General features: G+C 38.3%; 2 protein-coding genes across 9 annotated transcripts in view; one reads left to right on the top strand and one right to left on the bottom strand.

The window, feature by feature from the left end:
* The window catches only part of prss12 (serine protease 12), a 31629-nt gene extending 27100 nt beyond the window's left edge, over positions 1–4529 (top strand). For all 4 annotated transcript variants that reach the window (XM_084715324.1, XM_084715323.1, XM_084715321.1 and 1 more), the window contains one exon: positions 2773–4529. In XM_084715324.1, the coding sequence (XP_084571450.1) occupies positions 2773–3104 (332 nt within the window). In that variant the 3' untranslated portion in view covers positions 3105–4529. The remainder of the gene's footprint in view (positions 1–2772) is intronic.
* Positions 4530–10532: 6003 nt separating this feature from the next.
* ndst3 (N-deacetylase/N-sulfotransferase (heparan glucosaminyl) 3) overlaps positions 10533–20487 on the bottom strand; it is a 62641-nt gene continuing 52686 nt past the window's right edge. For 3 of the 5 annotated variants that reach the window (XM_084715326.1, XM_084715325.1, XM_084715328.1), the window contains exons 12-15: positions 20253–20362; positions 15378–15480; positions 13710–13820; positions 10533–11699 (exon numbers count right to left, since the gene is read on the bottom strand). In XM_084715326.1, the coding sequence (XP_084571452.1) occupies positions 11670–11699; positions 13710–13820; positions 15378–15480; positions 20253–20362 (354 nt within the window). In that variant the 3' untranslated portion in view covers positions 10533–11669. Of the gene's footprint in view, positions 11705–13709; positions 13821–15377; positions 15481–20252; positions 20363–20487 lie in introns of those variants that run through there. The other 2 variants (XM_084715329.1, XR_014769837.1) reach the window with 2 other exon arrangements.

The raw sequence follows: 20487 nt of genomic DNA on the forward strand, positions 1-20487 counted from the left end.
TGCCCTCTACTGTGGGTAGTACACCGACTATCGATAAATACCTGATACAAATCCATGTAATATCATCTAAACTATCCCTTTAAATCCAAATTTAGTGTTTTAATTCCGTAAATGAATGAATGAATGAAATACGAAGTTGAATTTATTTAGTTAAAGTTTTTCAAATACAATAGTTTTATAAAATAACAGCTAAAATTTGGTATCTGCTTTACTAAACATACGTTGTATATATATTTTTAATGTATTTATAAATATATTTGCCAGAGCAATTCAAAGGTAGAAGATATGTTACAGTTTAAAAAAAGCAGTGGAAAACAATAAACAATGCAGTAACATAAAACTGTGAGTCAACACAGGAAAAAAAGAAAACACACTGGGCTCGTTATTTTAGGGTAAAATCTGTTTGGACAGTGAAACATGCTGTAACCACAATCATGCTCCTTCCATATCTAAGTTATTTTGAAGGTCAAGTGTGAATTCAGACAAAGAAGAAGAGAATCCTCCACCAGTAATTACACGTTTGACTTCACGCTCCGTGTCTGTCCATACACTTGACTGTGGACATGGACACACATCTGTTAGTGATCTTTAAATTACATGCTGATGTCATTAATCATACCAGCTTAGTCACAAAGGCCTCCAGGTCACAGTCCACGCTTATGCAAAAACATGAACTCCCTGTTGAGAAGTTAGTGTGTCTTTCTTCCTCAGTGTTTGGAGAATTTGTGTGTGTGTGTGCGCGCGTGTGTGTGGGAGACAGTGTTTTATTAGTTTACTTATGTGTGATGACAACACAGAGGCTATTTAGAGTGTGTGAAGCTGGGAACGGCTGTTTGAATTAAGGCGAGATGTCTGCTTTGAACAGCTGTTTGCATTTGGCTGTCTGCCACACTGATATCACACACACACGCAAACAAATTTTGCACATACATACCACCAAGGGCGTAGGACTCATTTCAACACTGGGGGTCTTTGTACAGCGTACATTTTATTTCAAAATATAATGGAACGTAATGCTGAATAAAAATGCCTGAATCAAACAGTTTGTCAAAATAAAAGGTCCTACTTTCGTGTTTCTATTGTTCTAAAATGAGGGGGGCCTGTCCCCTCCATCACCCCTAAATCTATGCCCAGGCATAAACCCATCACTGTGGAAGGGGGGTAGGATATGGGGGGTAGTTTGAACCTCACACAATGGCCAGCTCATGTGGAAATCAATATTGAAGTCTATAAACTCCCCAGGTCAACAGTAAAGTTAAAACTGTCAAGGTCTACATGGAGTTGAAAAGGATATTTTTAAAAAGACACACAGAAAAATATATTTAATTCAAGTTATTCAAGTTGGGCTAGGGGATGAGAGGTGCAACATTAAATAAATTTTCCCACTTTTCCTGAGACAAAAGTGTAAACAAAAGGTTTTTTTTTTTATTAATAAAGTGTATCAGATTAAGTTAACTAATTAAACTAACAAAAGGGTTAACTTAACCTACTAAATTAAACAACAAATGCACACACAAGAGACAAGTGTCCATGCTAACCAGGGAGGCTAACAAGAACACAACACAAACAACACAGAGTGCCTTTGCTAGCTGGTGGGACTAGCAAATCACATGGGGGCACCCAGACGAGTGCCCTTGCCAACTACGGAGGTAAACAAGGCACATGACAGACAAAGACAAGTGACTTCACAAGCAGAATGCACTAGCAAAGCACTTGTCGATCACCACGAGTAGTCTAACCTTCCGCCGCAGGACTAAACCACAGACTAGCAGACTTTACTCTGCCAAATGGCCCACTGGCCCTGACTGGCTGCACTCTGCAGGCTTTTAAGCACCAGGTCCTGATTGCAGAGCAGCTGCACCTGATGCCAATCACTGCAACCTGCAAGGGGGGGAGGGGCAGAACCTGGGCACAGGAGAGCACAGCACCACACAGACACTGTGGCACGTAACACATGGAAAGTGAGAAAACAGCTTCTCTATAGACTCTGGTAGAAAACTTGAAAGTGGTTAAATTAGAGCTGTTAGAGCTCTTGAACACCTGAGAGAAGCTGGAGAGCCTTTGCATGTGATAAATGAGGTCGAGTCAGTGGGAGTCACGTGGGAAACACTTTGTTCTTTGCATCCACAAAACAATTTGAAAAAAGTGTAACAGTGAAAATAGCTAAGATTCAGCTACTATGCTAGTGTTTCTGTTAGGTTGGACTTAAACATTTAGCTTAAAGCTTCACTGTGCTTAAGTCAGCATGCTAACATGCTGTCTTATTTATCTAAAAATATAAGTCTTTATATCAGCCTATATATTGCTAAAAAAAATGACTATTCTACTGTTTATGTATATTTTTCTCTTGTTTTATTTAACATCTGCTTTGGCAGTGTAAACATCTGTTCTCATACACACACACACACACACACACACACACACACACACACACACACACACACACACATAAGTATATATATATAAATATGTATATATGTTTGTATGTTTCATCCTGGCTTATTACACTAACATTTGCTTATTAGCACTAATTACAGACACAAATACAGCTGAGGCTGATGGGAATGTCATTTGTTTTGCAGGTCTTTTGTTATTCATCAAACTGTTTGGATAAACAGATATTTGGATATGACAATGACACAAGATGAAAGATCAGGGGATCAGAGTTTTTACAGTTCATCCTCTAGAGACCATGAACTAATCCAGACATTTCACTCAGCACCAAAAATGTCAGTCTAGCTTCTAAACTTAAACTTTGTCCCTCTTTCTCAGGCCGCTCATACTCCAAGACCCTCCAGCAGGCGCCCCTTACCTTACTTCCCCGTCGTCACTGCCAGCAGTATTTCCACGGCGCCTTCACGAGCCGCATGCTCTGCGCCGGCAGCATCCAGCCGGAGAGGCGTGTGGACAGTTGCCGTGGTGACAGTGGAGGTCCGTTGGTGTGTGAGCGTCCAGGAGGGGGTTGGGTGGTTTATGGGGTCACGTCCTGGGGCCATGCCTGCCGGACACAACAGTCGCCTGGCGTCTACACCAAAGTGTCTGCCTTCAGCACCTGGATACACAAGGTGATCGGACGAGACGACAAAAAAGAGACAAGGCGATGAAAGGTGATTGATGGACAACAACTGATCTCTTAGTCAAACAGAATGACCCTCAAAGACTTACTTGATTGGTCAGGAGACAACTGATACAATTCATCCATGAATAACTGATGTCATGATGCTATGACCTGATTATCCAGTGATGTAAGTTGACTTTCAAATGGAGAGGACAGGACAACGCTGGACTTTTCTCTCTGAGATTTTTTAATATTTTTTGAAGAGAGGAGGGCATGTCTTTGCTCTCATCTAAGCCATTAGCACTTATTTTAATGATTTAATATTCTCATTTGCCTCAGTATTTTGGATGATGTTAAACATATGTTTAAATATCTTTTTGTTGTCTCTTTTGATATTTCATACACTAAAAATGTATTTTTTTCTTTTAAACAATGTTTTCTGAGTTTGCTTTTGTTATTGTAATTTATGACACGAAATATGTGATGTTAAAAAGGGACCACAGTGTAAAAACAAACATCCATAATACATGCGTGCACTCATGCATTTACATTAAGAAAGTTAATGGCATGATATTTTGCAGACTTGCACCAAGAACCCCCGTTTAGGTACTTAATGCATGATATTCAGTGCTTTTGTATGAAGCATTCTAGTCATATTGACATTCGCTAATGTGAAATATGTCTTCCAACCTCATTTCATGCTTGTTTAAGTCATGTCTCTCTTTGTTTTACTGTGTAAAAAGCAGATACATCAGGTCTTAGTAATTACTCAGGCGTTTATAATTTATATCCAATCAGTATTTGTACTCGTCTTAGCGCTGCTTGACATTTGCAGAGAAAGGAAGGGACTAAAGTGTTTCTGAATCAAAGCACACAACGGAATTACTTTGTCATGTCGACACTTAATTCACATTATTTTGTTCCGGTTGGAGCGTTAAGTGTCGTTGGGTTTTTCACGACACTGAAGAGAGAGTATCTGGTACACTTGAAACAAAAAAACAGACTACACTGCCTTCTTATTTGGTGTTTACTGACTGTGTTATGTTTTAATGTACTGTAACATTTCTTCATAAAGGGTTATTTTGTAAGAAAGTCTGAGTTTGTTGTGTGTTTAAGTCATGTGTGAAAAGAGATGTCACTGCAGATGTGTACTTTCTCAGTGGTTGTTGCCCCTCATTCTGTTGTTCCCACACATATGGAAGGTGACAGCAGCTGCAAGTGACAAACCTCTTTCAGCTTTATTTCTGACTGTAAACTGTCAAAGTGAGCACCACCATGTCAGACAATGTGTAAGCACACACACCGACACAGAGCGCGGACAGGAATGGCAGCCATTTTCTGACTTATCCTCATTTACGAGACAAACATGCCTTGTTGACACAACACACATCTGAGAACTGAGACCAACTGTTGTAGTGAGAGGCAGCACAAAATCTTTGCAACATAAATAAAAATATTCTCATTTTTTCTAGCATTTGTCTTTTATTCCTTCTGTGCTTCAAAAATAAGTGCAACTATTTAATTTTTCAAGTTATTGCTATATCTTTTCTTCATTCATAAAAGCGCTACATTTGTTACTTATTTCCTCAAAGGTTTTTCTCCTTAAAAGCCAAATACTTCCTCTACAATTGACCCAGTGATTATATCAGTCCAGTATGATTTAATTTCCAACAGAATAGCACCATCCTGTGGTTAAACCAGCACATTAAACTGAATAATATTCTTTATGGATGGAAGACTGTCTTTCAAAAGTTCTTCACAGCAAACTGTGAACTGGATGTCATTATTTGGATGTTTGGAAATTAAATGGTTGTACCTGAAAATATTAAATTATTAAACATTTAACTTGGCTAAAGTGGGTTCAAATACGATGCTGCATACAAATGGAATGAGCTGCAAAAACATGAAATTGGATTCTCTTATTTCTTCTGAACATTTTTAAAGGTTGTTCTCACTTGTAAATGCTTTTCTCAACTGTGAAAATGTTTAAGGTGCATCTGTAAATCATCTCTGCATCTCTCTACGCTTAAACTATATGTGTTTATTTTTGTACACTCTTGAAAAAGGCATCCTGATCTCAATGAGACTACCTGTTTTAAGTAAAATAAAGGGAAATAAATGACCACAATACGTACAATACCATAAGCAAAGCCAATTCTTCAGATGATGTTGAAAGGCATCACGTTGTCTGGGTCTGAAAGTCGTGACTAATGTGATCCCTGCTTTCACTTCATTTTTAAATATTGAATTGATGAGTAATTTATGAGACATGTTGCTAAAAATGAAATGTCATCATACATTATTGTCTTTGCATCTCTCCCTTTTCCCCCTCATAGACTTTTGATGAAGCACAGTGAAGTTACGCAAGAGTTTTTCATCAAAATTGAATTGCGTGTCAACTAGATGCAGTGGTTACACAATGGTAGATATGCAAAGGTATTTTTGTCACACATACATGAACACAGAGGCAGATATTTCATTTAAGTAATGAGCCCAGAAGACACAACATGCTGCAGGGGGGTGTTTGTTTAAGTAAACATTCAACTCCATCATAATTCATCCTGTTTTATATCTGCAAAATTAATTGCCACAACTGCCAAGAAATACTCTGAGTGAAGACATTGTCTGAGAGAGAGAGAGAGCGCCCTCCTGTGGTCATTATCACACATTACCAAACACCGAAGCTTATTCTATATCATGGGGAAATCAAACGTCAAAATCTTTCTGGTATTGAGAGTACAAAGATGCTGTGATGGAAACTGCTGATTTTCATATTTATGTTCTTTTTTTCCTTTGGGTTAAAGGGACAGTTCAAAATCAAACATGCATATCAAAGAAATTGTCCATCTTCATTATTTTGGTGTGGGTTGCCGAGCTTTGGAGATATCAGCTGTAGAGAGGTCTGTCTTCTCTTGAATATAATGGAACTGGATGGCATTTCGCTTGTGGTGCTCAAAGTACCAATAAATAAATAAATAAATAAATAAATAAAACATTTGAAAAATTCAGCAGCAATGAGTCTTTGCAGAAATCATGACCCAGATACTCAAGGCAACCCACAGACCTTGCTGTGAGCAGTTTCATGTAGGAACTATTTTCTTTCTAAGAAGATAGAACTTCAGGCCAGAAGTAAAATATTTATCTTTGGATTTTGGGGTGGACTGTCCCTTTGAAATAAATAATAAGAAATAAAACAAAACATGCAAAATATACATGCTCAGGTTTGATAATTAAAACTAACTTAATTGAATTTCATAATGCTAATAGTGTCAGTTGTAAAACTGTCATGACTGTGTCTTTTAAGTCTGAATGTAAAAACCTTTTGTTTTTACACACATATTTGTACTTGTGTGTGTCCAGACCTTTGAATCCATCCACTCCACCGCACTGATAGATTCTCTGAAGTTCTGAAGATGGAAATGGAGTGTAAAGAGTAGAGGTGCACATAGATGCCATTATTTGTATCTGTATCAGTTCAACAAAACGATCGGTCTCTACATCTGCATTAAGACAGAAGACCAGAAGAGGTTCATGCCAGAAGTCATATTAAATCGGGCAAATATTTTATTTTCTAACCTAATATTCATCAGTAATACAACTGTTGTGCTTACAACACATCAAAATGATCCAATATCGGCATATAATTAATTATGAAATACATTTCCACATCCCATTACTGTACTTTTTTCCATCTCTCTTTTTTCTTTTTAGCTAAACTGAGCTATTTGCTTTGTTCTTGTGTTGGCTTTTGTGTTCGATGTTAGATATCTTTTGCACACTTTTTTGTAAAATCTGCTGATAATCATAATTGACCAAAATCAAAATATAGTGTATAAATATTCAAATTAAATGATGAATTGCCCTCTTTTGTCTTTCACTTTTTGGTATTCCCACAGAACCTCTTGCTATAGCTCTCTGCACTAATGAGCTTATATTAGATGTCACCAGAGGTGGTGCAGAACAGAAGGTCTCATTATACACGGATAATTTATTTCTACTCTTATCTGTTTCCATCCCTTAAAAGTCAGGCAACACTTGGGAAAACCAGTTGGGAAAAATCTGAGGATAATGATTAAACCCGAATGAGAGTGAACTCATGCACATCAAATTGGCTACAAACTCCCTCCTCAACCAGCTGCTTTTTAAGGGTTATAGATTTGGGGATTTGTGTTACTCTTAGACTGATTATATCTAGAACTGCAACACCTGAGTGGGCTTCCTTTATCTGGAGCATCGTACCATTTTAAACCTTAATATCTGAAGCTGTAATTTTAAAGTTTTGTTTGGGAGAATTTCAGAAAATGATGCAACCTGAATCTTGTCGTGGCTTATTAGTGGCCTAAAATTTCAGGCTGCAAATTAAGGCACAGGTAAATAAGAATTAATTAATTGATATATACCCTTTTCTCAGCAAACACACTTCCACACATTTTATTCCTTTCTTTGTGAGCCTGTGTTTAATTTAATGTGTGCTGTAATAAACCAAAAACATTACAACCATAATATCATGTACAAAAAAGTGTTTTTACTTTTTTAAAAAAAATGTGCCCACTAGAGACTTAATTAGTAAAACCATCGACTGCTTTCCTGCTTTTACCCGCCCCTGTGAACTCTGCCGTAAAGATCGAACCCTGCAATAAATGAGCCAAAACTGGGATGCTGAAATTATTTCAACCCTCTACACAGTCAGTCTCCTACAAACACAAAGAGCTACTGCAGCGATGGAACTACTGTAGATAAAGACAGTGATTTATGAGAAACCATATTGGATATATCAACTGTCATCCATATCTGCCAAAAAGAGTTTTTTTGGGTGTACAAACATTTTAAAGGGTGGCTTAAAAAGAGTCAAAATTGACTTTTTCTTATGTTCTCTCTCCAACATTCACTTCATCACTCCTGCCTTACTGGTTAATGGATGTTTTAAATGATTTCTCGTAGAGTACAGTCTTCCAGGCCTGTTTGGACAGTGGTGTTTAGACTTCCATGGCATAAATCTGATGGACTTTATGGCTAAATGTCATCTCCTGTTGCTTTGGTAATGTCAAAGCCCTCCATCACATTCAAGGTTTATTGCAAATGTTCTACACTTTATGATCAGAGAAAAAAATGGCTCAGCAGCAGATTGACAAATACGATTTCACCTGGCAACCCTCGCTGCAGTAAATCAAAACACTTCCCCACGCCCGCAAGCACTGACTGTATCTGATTACCATGTTGTGCCTTAAAGGATAGCGGTAGATTCACAGTTTTTCAAGTCTGTCTTAAAACAAAAGTCAGGTGCCATGTAAACACTGAAACAGGTTTTACTTGCTGTAATCATTCCTCATGTCAGAAAAGACTGGTGCGTAAAATTTATGGGGATTTCTTGGCAGAATATGGCAAGAGTAGAATATGATATTCATGAGAATGTTTTCATTTCTAACTGATATCTAGCAATAATAATGTAACCACTGTGACAGAAATACCAGTGTATACTATATTGTGAAATATTTTTCCTCATGTGCGGTATTATTTTATTCTAAACTGCAATATTTCAAAACAATATGCAATAGACTGCTGAGTTTGTTTCTTATTTATATTATTGTTATTGTTTTATTCTCTCTTGTTTATGTCTGACATTTTATTTTTTTACTTATTTATTATATCTTGTTTACTGTTTACTTGATATCATTTTATCTCTTATCATATCTTTTTTTTATCTCTTTTTTTATTGATGCTTCTGTTTTCATGCTATCCTCTTTTGCTGCTGTAACAATGCAAATTTCCCCATTGTCTTACATTATCATTAGGTTATAACAACCTGAAAATAAGAATCATTGTGTTAACTTAGCATGAACTGTTTATATCTACAGAGGAAGCAGGTCCTCATCCATGCAGGTTGTTATGTTATACCACAAGACACACACCAAACACTGGCTCTGTATACAGCCTTTGATGAGTTTTGCAGCTACCATAGGTCCTCCTTCATGCTTGGAAGGGGACGGTGAGGTGAGCAATATTCAGTTGGTTGCAATCTACAACTTCACCACTAGATGCCACTACATCCTACACACTGGTCCTTAAAAGATCCCTTCCTAATGCACTTTGAGTGAAAATGACAGGGGATAAATTGTAGTCCCTGTTTTGAACAAAACTGTCTTTAGAAGTCTTGTCTGAAGTTGCATGGGGCTTCAGCAGCCTGAGTTGTTTCAGTAAAGTGGATTTCTTCCAAAGCAACTTTTTTTTGTCTTTTTAGGACAAAATTCTCTACTTGTATTTCCCCGCTGAACTGGAGGAATTGCTGACAGACTTGAAAACCTATCCTTTAAAGGTAAAATTCACTAATTTTTGGGTCAATTTCCATTCATTGTTGATGGTAAACGTTGTCAGTTGAAGAAATAAATTGCATGCTATATTGACTGAGAAAGCTGAGTTCTCTCGCTGCAAAGTCATTTGTTCCTAGAGAATGTCATCCGTTTCTAGTTTCTGCCTCTAGGTAGCCAGAGGGTGAGACAGATGAGTATTTTTGTCATCTAACATTGAAGATGAAACAAAAGTTATGAAAATTTCATATCACAGTCATAGTGAACAAAATTATGATGTTATCATTATTATTGTGGTATGGTAAAAATGTGCAGAAAATATATATATTTTTTTATTTTAAACCCCTTAATGATTTTAAATGGCAGCATATCCTTTGTGCTTTCACTGACACTAAGCAAACCCATGTTGTTTTGGCCAACAAAGTACTGGTGGTGAGAGACTGCAACATGAGCAACATGCAATGCATCCTGGTGCATGTAGGCGAGCAGGAGAACACCCCTTACTTGCTCAATATAACACGCACTGAGGAATATATTGCTTCAGCTGACAACAATCACATCACCAGAAATCCATGTGAAAAGAACTTAATTTTCCCTTTAACTCTTACAAAATAGATAAGTATATTCTAATGTATTACTTTGTCTGAACCAACATGTGTTGCATGGATCAAGTGTGACAAGCAGTAAAACAGTGCGACTCAGAGGATATAGTGTGGCATCTACTCTTTTTCACCAACATCTGTGCTTAAATGTACTTCAGTATGTTATTATCTTTCAACATGCTGCCCTTTTTAGGTTGCAGAACAAATATGACATTGTGTGAATGTCTGCCATTTTGTCTTTCACAGTCTTGTCAGCTTTGTGCAACACTATTGTCTGTATTTTACAGTCTGACATGACGTTATGCGCCCTGTACATTTGTTATAAAAACAAGAATAGTGAAATGACCTTGTTGTTCGAACTGAACATCATTGTATGGTTTACCTGACAAGCACAAATCCTTAGAATAGCCAGCTGTCATGCTTGTCATTCCCACTTACCTTAGAGGACAAATAGTCTGTTGTCAACCGTTTAGGCCAAACACTTTGTGATGAGCAGGCGTGTCCCTGCAAAATACGGTTCATCTGTGTTTCTTGGTCATTAAAGAAAAAAACATCTTATGCTGTCAGTCATATCCATTTCTTTAATTTTGGTTTCTGTGTTTGACATTTAGGGGTTTTTTGCATTCAAATTGAAGCTCAACAACGTAGGCCACTGGTTGTAAAAAAAAAAAGGAAAAAAAAAAGGAGGGGGTTGAGACTTAAATGAGACGCTGACAAAACAAAGATCGCCTGCGGTTACAGTAGCTACTTAAAGGGTCTTGGAATTAAGTGTCATATCCATTAGGCTCATTTTGGTCAGTTTTCCCTTCTTCCCACAAAGTCATGTCTCCTCGCTCCTTATAGCTCTGAAATCATCAGCACTCATGCTCGGCTAAATGGACACGGCGTTCTTCTGCATGGCTTGTCACAGGAAAATAATGAGCGGGCAATGTATCTTGCTTCAGTGACTCATTTCCAGTCCATACTTTTCCAGTGAAAGCCTGCAAGTGACATCTCTAAAGGGTGAACAAGGCTATCAGATCTACCAGAAAACTAGCTTCACTTTAAAAAATTAACTCACAAAACAATGAGAACCTATCATGAAAAGTAACAGCCTGAGTCTATGCACTTATCCTCCCTGCTTATTCACTCTCATTGTGATAAAAAAAACTTAAAAAAAAAAAAAAAGTAAGACAAAACCACATTGGGTGTGTTTTTTTTTCTTGTCTTGGAGATACATGGAAGAGAACTTAGTGCAAAGTCATCTCTATGGGAACCACGCACAGCTGACCAGCGCTGTTCTGGCATCATAAATCAAAGGTGAAAATAAAACAATAATAATAATAGTAGGAATAAAGTCACTGCAGGTCTGCACGAGAGTTCACCACAGTTCAGAACAGGGTTTGGGCATCAAAGACTTGCCAAATGCTCCTCGTCTCCTATAGTTCTCTGGTTCATCTCCCACTTTCTTCAGAGCTGTCTGAGTCACCTGAAACTGTCTTGCCAAAATCCTTCAATCCATCCATTAATTCCTTTCAATAGTCCAGTTTCAGCTGGCCAAAGTTTCTTCTGCTCCCTTCAGCAGCGTCACAGCTCCTCGGTGAAACAAGGCACCCCGTCCTTGCCTTCACCTCAGGGTTCACTAAAAGGCCACAGACAGTGCATCTGAAGGACAGGTGCTCCTGGTCACTTCCTGGTCCTCGACCCCTTGACCTTTTTTTTTTTTTAACCCTGGTTCATGGATGCAAAGGTTATCTAACCTTCAGAAAGAGGTAAACAGAGGGAGGGGATGAAGAGGGAAATGCAGAGATGAGGGAAAGAAGAGGGCAGAAAAAAAAAGTAATTTAATTTCATTTTGTTTTCTTATTGATTAAAATGCCAGCCATGAAAAAGACAGAAAACATGCTGTGATTGCTGTGAATGGGCTGGAAAACATAAGCGGACTTGTCAAGTGGCTCCCTCTGATTCATAAACAGTGACAAAACAGTAGCACAAACAAATCCTCCGGACGAAAAGACAAACAATGTTGAGCACTGCAGAAGAAAGACGGAAAGCTCTGCTCTGCAGGAATCAAGGTGAGACGGCTGTCAGCAACAGCACTGTGAAGCCTCATTTAAGTGCATGCTTTGAATACCTGTGCAGGATTACAGAGTAATCAAGTTCAGAGGATTTCTTTGTTTGGTTTTCCATTGTGTTAACCTCACACATACATTCAGCATTGTGACCACCACTGACTTACAGACTGCAGATTAATTATGTTGTTTTTGTCTTATGTTTGTCTTTGTCTTATGTTTTTGTCTTATGTCTTTATGTTGTTTTTGTTTTCAAATATTTTTTAAATGTGTTCATGATCTTTGTCTAGCTCACTGAGCGTGAGCTGTTACAGTGTCTTTTCACTTTATGCACAAAGCTGTTTTAAGGAGGACCCATTTGCAGCAAATTCTGGGTAAATTTAGTCTTTTTTTTCCTAATTAAAAAAACATGACTGATCACCGAGCAACCACATCAAATCACCCAGCTCCATCAACCTGTCAACTCCAGCAGAAAACATTTCCTTTCTGGAACATACAGACTTTTCCACAGCAGCCATTCTGGCATGAAGTAGTAGGGTAAACACAGGTGGTACCAATAATACTACAACCATACTAATTAAGTTTCCCTTCAATTTAGGTCAGAGTCATGGCGCTGCTCTTGTGCATGTTGTTTCTCTGGGGAGGCTCTGCACTAAATGGAACAAGACCTTAATTCATATCAAGCAGTTCAACTATTTCCTTTCTATACTGCTACATTGTTTGCAAACCACAAAGTTTGAGCTGTGTTTTCCTCTTTGCCACTGGTCAGCAGGTGTCACTGACTGTTATCATCGAAACGTGGGTCTTAGCTCTGAGTAAGCCTGGAGGTAGAGTGGCTAACTTTTTAGGTTTAAAATAAGTCAGTCTTTACTTCATTAAACTGATGTAAGAGCAGCGTTGTCCTGCCCATTTTCATTTTCACTCTGTACTCAACAACCAGTTACCCAACAACAACAACAAAACAGCCAGTGAAACTGTCCAGGGCTGCAACTAATGATTATTTTCGATTAATAGTTGTTTGGTGTATAAAATGCCAGGAAATGGTGAAAATGTCCATTAGTATTTCCCAAAGCCTGACTTCCTAAAATATCTCATTTTGTCCTGAACCCAAAGATAATCAGTTTACTGTCATAGAGGACTAAAAAACTATTCACATTTAAGCTGGAAACTGAAGCTGGAAGAGATAAGAGAATTTGACTTTTTTTTTCTTAAACAATAACTTAAACTGGTTTATCAATTATCAGAATAGTTGATTAATTTAATAATTGATTAATTGATTAAAGGGATACTTCACCTAAAAATGAAAATTCAGTCATTATCTATTCACCCTCAAGCTGATTGAAGGTTGGGATTCGTTTTTTAAGACACAAAACACAGTTTCACAGAAAAACACCATTGCAGAATCTCCCAAACAATGTAAGTGAACAGTTTTCAAACACAAAGTGAACTATCCCTTTAATTGATTAATTGTTGCAGCTCTAAAACTGGCTCCTGATCAAACCTCAGCCACAGACTCACTGAAGCAGATCAGATGTGTTTTTGAGAGTTCAACTGTTAACTGAGATTAATCTCGAATATAAATACTTAAGATTAAAAAAAGAACATTTTTTACTGTCCACTGATGTAAGTTCTTTTACACATTTTAGTTTGCATTTATAAGCTGCTGAGTGTCACAGAGTTTAATGCTGCTGACCTTCTGAAGCTCCTCTCGTAGCCAGGAGGGAAGCGGCTGTCCGAGGCGATGCAGCAGCTTTGACAGCTCCACGTTGTGTTCCCTGTAGTACTTGGAGAGATATGCATGTGCCTGAAGAGAGAGGAGGAGGACAAGGGGGGGGGACAAGATGGAGGAAGCAGAAGGGTAAGAGGAAAATTGGTGAGACAGACATAGATGGAGCAAGGAAATAAAATAAATTAGGGACACAATACAAGATGGTGAATCAGGATTCAATAAGAGGAAGATGGGGAAATGGAGAAAGACGTATGGAAATAGGCAGGAAAGCAGGGAGAGGCATGAACAAGTAGGAGAGGTGAGAAGTTCAGGGAGCGGAAAAGAGGTCGGAAAGAGGAGAAAATGAGAAAGACAGCATCGGAGTAGGGGGCAAATAAGATATTGAGAGAGATTAATGGCGTGCCTCCATCTTTAGATTAGTTTATTTCTCTGCAATAGGACTTCAGGGCCACTAAGTGCCGAGTGGTATGAACAGAGCTAAGAAACGAGGGGTTAGAGAGGGCGAGAAAATCACATGAAGGATGCATGAGATCCATTATGTCTCTTCCCTCCTGTGTGAGTCCCTCATCTCCACCTTTCATGTCTCTCCTCCCTGGTGTTCCTTCCATCTCCTCCCCCCCTCATCTGTCCTGTCCCTCGGTCCCCCTGGTGGAACCTCAAATACGGTTTAATTACAGGTGACGCTGAGGCACAGCCATTAGCCGTGTGTGAGCACATGTGGGAAAGACAAATTGTGTCAGTGTGTTTGTCTTCATGTGAGAGCAAAATGTGTGATTCATTGTCTCTGCAGGTCTGGTCTCTCCTCTGTGGAATCAGGAACCAGGACAGAGATTTATGGATTGGATTTTCTCCTTCTACCTTCCTCCCTCCATCCTAATCCCCCCCACCATCGTCCGCCTCACGGGTGTTGTGTCACTATTGAGTCCTCATAATTAGGTTGTAACTTTTCTGGCTGGATCTGATTGGCTGACAGTTCCCACCCCATTGCTGAATCCTGTGGGAAATTTTGCCACAGCGATGGAGGCCACCATGGGCTGTCAGTGTCAGTCAGGCTGCTGCATTTTCTTTTTTATTTGTCTCGCTCTCTAACATTTTATTCAGTGCATATATGATTTTTTTTTAAATCACTGAGCAGAAGCTATTTTAATTAAAATGTATAGTCATACTTTATCACAATAAGTATACAATAAGAAATACCAAGCTGTATTAAATTAGACAAAAAATAGAAATAATATGTTCTTTATTAGGCAGTATTAGATGCTTTATTAGACCATCATTAAAGTTTATTAGAGGCCAATTAGAGACAGATTACAACAGAACTGTAGTGTAAACTAAAGTTCATTATTTCCCACTGTTAAAACCTTAGTAGATATGTGATTTTACTTCAGTTTATAGTACAGTTCTGTTAAAATATATACCCCTAATAAAGTGTAATAATGGTCTAACAATGGAGAAAGAACATAGTCTAGTATACAGTACAGTTCTGTTAAGGGTCTAATAAAGGGTCTCACACTGTGGAATAAAGATCATATTAATTCAATTAATTTTTTTCCTAATTTGATACAAAAAGATGACCTGTTATGTCTTATTAGTGTGCTGTAATACAAAGTGCTACCAAATGCATAAGTTTACCTCTGGTTCCATGGGAGGATACTTTCTCCCTTTGCTTTTCCCCAAACATTTTGTCTTTCCTCCTTCGAGGAGCTGGCACCAGAAGCCCTTCTGAGGGTCAAACCTGAGAGAAAAGAAACAGGAAGAGGCAGACAGAAGAGACATAAAAGAGAGAGAATTAAATGAGTAGTAAGGTCAGTTTTGGTCTGAATATAAAGCTGTCTGTCTTCTTTTAAGAGTTGGAAAAGTGGGGCCATCTTACACTCACAGACCAGATAGAAATGTCACTGCGCATTCAACACACTCTGTCTGTCTCTGACTCTTTTGCTATCGGTGCTCTTTGACTGTCGTGCTGTCTCCTTTCATCTCTCTGTGTCTCTATCGTCCTCCCTCTCCATGTCTCTCCACTGTTGTGCAGCTTCTCTCTGTCTGTCACTATTTCTCTCCTCTCAACGCAGACACACACTGAGCAAAGCATATAGTATATAGTATTTAAATCATTACTGTTTGCTGTTTATTATGTAGGTTAACATTGTTTGTTTGGTTTACTCATTTCTATGCAAATATAGTCTAAAAATGTGAACACCCTGAGGACAGCAGCTCTGCCAATGTGAGTTGGTGTATTTTTTATAATGTCTAGTTCATTTTTATTAAAGGCTTTTTATTTCTAACCATCCAAAAGAGTGCCTGGAATTGCATGCTTTATGTCACAACCTACTAAATAAAAGAGATGAAAGCATATCTTTTCTTTTTTTTTTTTTTACTAATTACTTCTTTTAGAGCCCCAGTGGGTGCAGGGGACACCAACAGCACACCTGATGTCATTGTTTTTCTGGGATTATGTTTCTTTTTTTTTTTTTTAATTTTTATTTATTTACTACTTTCTACTGTACCAGTGTGTAGGCATCTAGCAGCATTTCAAACATGTAGGAGGACCTATGATGGCCAAGAAACTTGTGAAAAATGGGCGAGTGTTGGGTTTGTTCATTCTGGACTGGAAACATGGTGGAGTCCATGGAAGAGGCTTCCTCAGAAGATATAAAAAGCTCTTTATAAACTAAGGAAAACACATCAGTTCTTATTTTCAGGCAATTATATGCTGATAAGAACACACTTGCAATATTATATTCCATTTGTATTATATTCAGTTCTCCCATATTCTACTGATAATCTTACACACCAGTCTTGTCAATACATTTGACAAATGTTATATGTAATGATATATTTAGTATGTCTTCCTCTTTTTATCCAAACTGCTTTTTATCTTCAGATTTTGTCATATAATAGACAGTCACTCCAGGCAAAAATAAGTTGGTGCTGGATTATCTGACTGCTATGATTTACAAGTTCATCACCGGGTAAAGACGGTGATCACAGCTTCACTGTTGGACTGAGCAGACATCAGAAAATACGCCTCTCAAACAGAGATAAGATGAGACAGTTAAAGTATAACCTTAATCCCACAGGCCCCAGAGATACTTTTTTCATATCTCAGAGGTTCTCTATTCTGTCATTCCAATTGTTTGTGACCGTCAGACAATTTGTTCCTAATGACTTCAGATCATTGTTTTCTGTGTCTGTTTTAATTAGTGCTTTTTAGAAATACCAAAGTATTGGGGTCCTTCAGTACCCCAATCAAAAACACAGAATTTCACCTACATGCAGCTTTAATAGATGGAACTATTTATTGTGTTCATGTTTGCCATTGGTCCTAATTTAAGTGTTATACACAGTTGAAGAAGGCACAGATGCGGCAGATGTAGATGTCCTAAAATCTGGCAAACACAATATACAAATTAACTGTAATTTTCCAAAAATAATAATAATGTTTTTTATTTATTACATAACTAATAACATTTTGAGAAGAAATATCTTAACATTTGGCTGTGATGGTCATTTCTTACAGTCGTGTCCTGAGTCGGTAGTCTCTGTATGTTAAATAAACTGGTAGGATGAAGGGTAACTACTTGGGGATGTAACCTATGTACGCACCTGAGATGAAACTTTAATTCATGAAGGAATGTAAAAATTACAAGAAATGTGAGGGAAAAATATCTGAATACATTTTCTGCCTCTTTTATGTTCCCATAAAGGCTCTATAAGCATCTCGTATGAAGCTAAACAGCCTGTCATGTTCGCAGAGTGCAGAAAACCCAGCAGCATGTTACATGACAACCCGTCACAAGCACAGAGACAGTGGATGACTTTTGAAGTTGATATCCTATAGGTGCTTGTTATCATGTGTATATAGAGCATGTACAGGAACAAATTAAGTGTATAAGTGTATATGTCTAAATACAATATATATTGGTATGTCTGAACATGTACTGTTTATTTGCATGTAGACTTTTATTTCCCACACATATATTTATGCGCTTTGCTTTTGCAATATAGCGGTGCAAAGCACAGCAGCTAAGGAAAAGCTAGAAAAAAAATCTATACATTATTGTTAACTGCTACTTGACAGTCAGAGTTTGAGGTCTAATGTGGGTGTGACTGAAAGATGCAAATATTGTTCTTTATCTGCATGCATCAGTGGTTGAATAAAGGAGAAAAACGAGTTAAGTGGTTCTCCTTCAGTTTTCCTCTGACAGGACAGGAGGAAGAAAGGAGAGGGGGATTAAATAAATAGGCTGCACTGTTGAGGATCTGTCAGACTGCTGCCATGTCAAAAGAATGAGAAGGAGAAAAGAAAGATTAGGCTTTTGTGTAACTCGCTCTTCACCCAAAACACACACACACTCACAATCACAAAGACACGCACTCACAGCTTCCTTATTATTCTGTCAAAATGCATCTCCTTACAAATTATTTGTATGCATGTGGGCCCGTGATTCAAGACAGAGGCACTCTCTGTCCCAATCGGAGCTACAAATTCTAGATGTCCCTGTCTGGAGATTTGAGGGCTTGCAGGCAGATTGCATTCTGATGAGTGCTGCTTGAGAAATAAACATTTTACCACTCCGCCAAAACTCACATGCAAAATTTCTAATGAGTTGAAACAGAGTGCTTCTCAAAGCTAATTCCCAGGAGCTGAATTAAAACTCTAGAGTATTTTGTTGACACGCATATGTTTGGCATCCCAACATGTTACACACATTAATATCCAAATACATTGGTTGTACCGCATATTACATCTGTATTACATATGTAAGAGCCCCACTGGTCCTTACATGGCACTGTGTGCGTTTATATGTGTCTTTAAAGTCTTTGGCTTGGTGGAGCTGAGGCAATGTCAAGTAACTACTTAATTCACCCTGCCCAGACACTGGGGCTGCTTGCTGCCGGTCCATAAACCAAGCCATGCTTGGTGTATGAAACCTTCTTTGCATCAGACAACATGTACCTCATATTATCCAACATACCCATGTACCCTCAAAAACCATTGATCCTCTGCCACACCTTACTGTGGTATTTATTGTTGAAACCTTTAATAAATTTAAGTTTATTGCAGCTGAGATCAATATGCATCTCTGTTTTTGTTGCACCCTGCGAGCTGGTCACAACAAAGTGGGGGCTCATCTGGAATAAACCCGTTTAAATATTTAATACTTCTTAAAGGTACATTTGAGTTTATTATAGTAAAGGGATATGGTGTATTTGTGGCTGCAAACATCTTACATCACTTACACAATTAAATCACCATTTGTCTGTTTGTTTTTTATCTTGGTTGCTGGCGATGGCGTCTTTGCTGTTTTAGGTCTTTTGGACTGACACCGCGCAGTGGACTAACCTTTTCGTACCTTTATTTATTCAGACAGGCAGTAACACAGACAGGCAGGCAGTGTAAGTGAGACAGTCGACGCTCTGTTGGGATTTGATCCCCGGCCAGCAGCTCAGGGGGGCTGAGACTTCACCACTTGACTGTCTTTTGGCAAGGGTAGGCATCAAATTGTTACTGCTACAGTGAATTCATGTGTTTATTATGTAATACAATTTTTATTCATGAACTTATATATTATACAAGCAATTCCTCAAAAAAAGTAATGCGTAATGCGGTATTAACAAATTACTTTATTTTATTAATTAGCTATTATACCTGCCTACTGTTATAAAGTGAGATACTGACCTAGTTGAGTCCTACAAATATATGGGTGTTTAACCCATCCTGACGCTACCTCGAAAAAGGTCCAGCAACGGCTTCATTTCTTGAGAAAAATCAACTCTTTTAACATTTCTGCTGAGATGATGATTTACAGAAGTTTTATTGAGGCTGTTTTAACTTTTGATATTGTTGTTTGGTTTGGAAACCTGAATCTATAGAGTAAGAATAAAAGTGGAAGTCTTGTTAAAACTGTCTCGGGGAGGAGTCAGCTAAAGCTGCTGGTCATTTATAACATGTCCTCAAGAAGGCTAACGATGTACTACTCTGCCAGGACAACTGAAGGGGAACTGAAGACTGAAGACAACTGAAGAAAGATAACCTTGAACCTTGAATGTCTTCTATACTCAATCTGATAAATCTGAGATAAAAATTAATCCCTCCACCCGTTTGTCATTGCTGTTTTTCTCTTTTTTTCACATCATCTCTTGTTCATCTTCCTTCTAATACTGACAATGGACCAAACCTAAATCTGTGAAAAATTAGCCATGTAATGGCTCAAAGCGAACTGACCATCTGCTATTGGCTGGTCTTTGGTGCCAGGTGATGTCACTGTCTGTTGTATTTTGCAGAGAATGACACCACCTGGCACTAAAGACTGTCTAAGAGGAGTTTAATAGTCTGCTGTTCACCAGTAGATGTCAGGCTTCACACAGATTTGAGTTTAGAGTCTCGTTACAGCCCGAGTCTGTACTGTCATTTTTATCACAGTGCATGCCAGGTGAAAGGTTACCCCTTACTCCAAGATGCCAGGGATCGAAGAAGAGACTAAAGAGAGAAAACAAGAGACTTACGTGAGGGCCTGGGAGTAGTTGAAGTGAGGAGTGACTCCCAGGAACTTCTGGACTTCATCCATCACTGCCGCAGGGTCAGTTCTAAGCTGATGGCCGTCTATGATCATTAGCTGTAGGGAAAGACATTCGCACTGTAAAACTGGGTACTGGTAACCAAGAAGCTCACTGAGGTAGTGGGTAAAGTGAAAGCAAGGGGGTTAGTTTCTTTAGTGCAACACGATCCACTTTAATGACA

Source organism: Lutjanus erythropterus, chromosome 3 (assembly GCF_056507025.1).
Source record: "Lutjanus erythropterus isolate fLutEry1 chromosome 3, fLutEry1.hap2, whole genome shotgun sequence".
Taxonomy (NCBI): Eukaryota; Metazoa; Chordata; class Actinopteri; order Lutjaniformes; family Lutjanidae; genus Lutjanus; species Lutjanus erythropterus.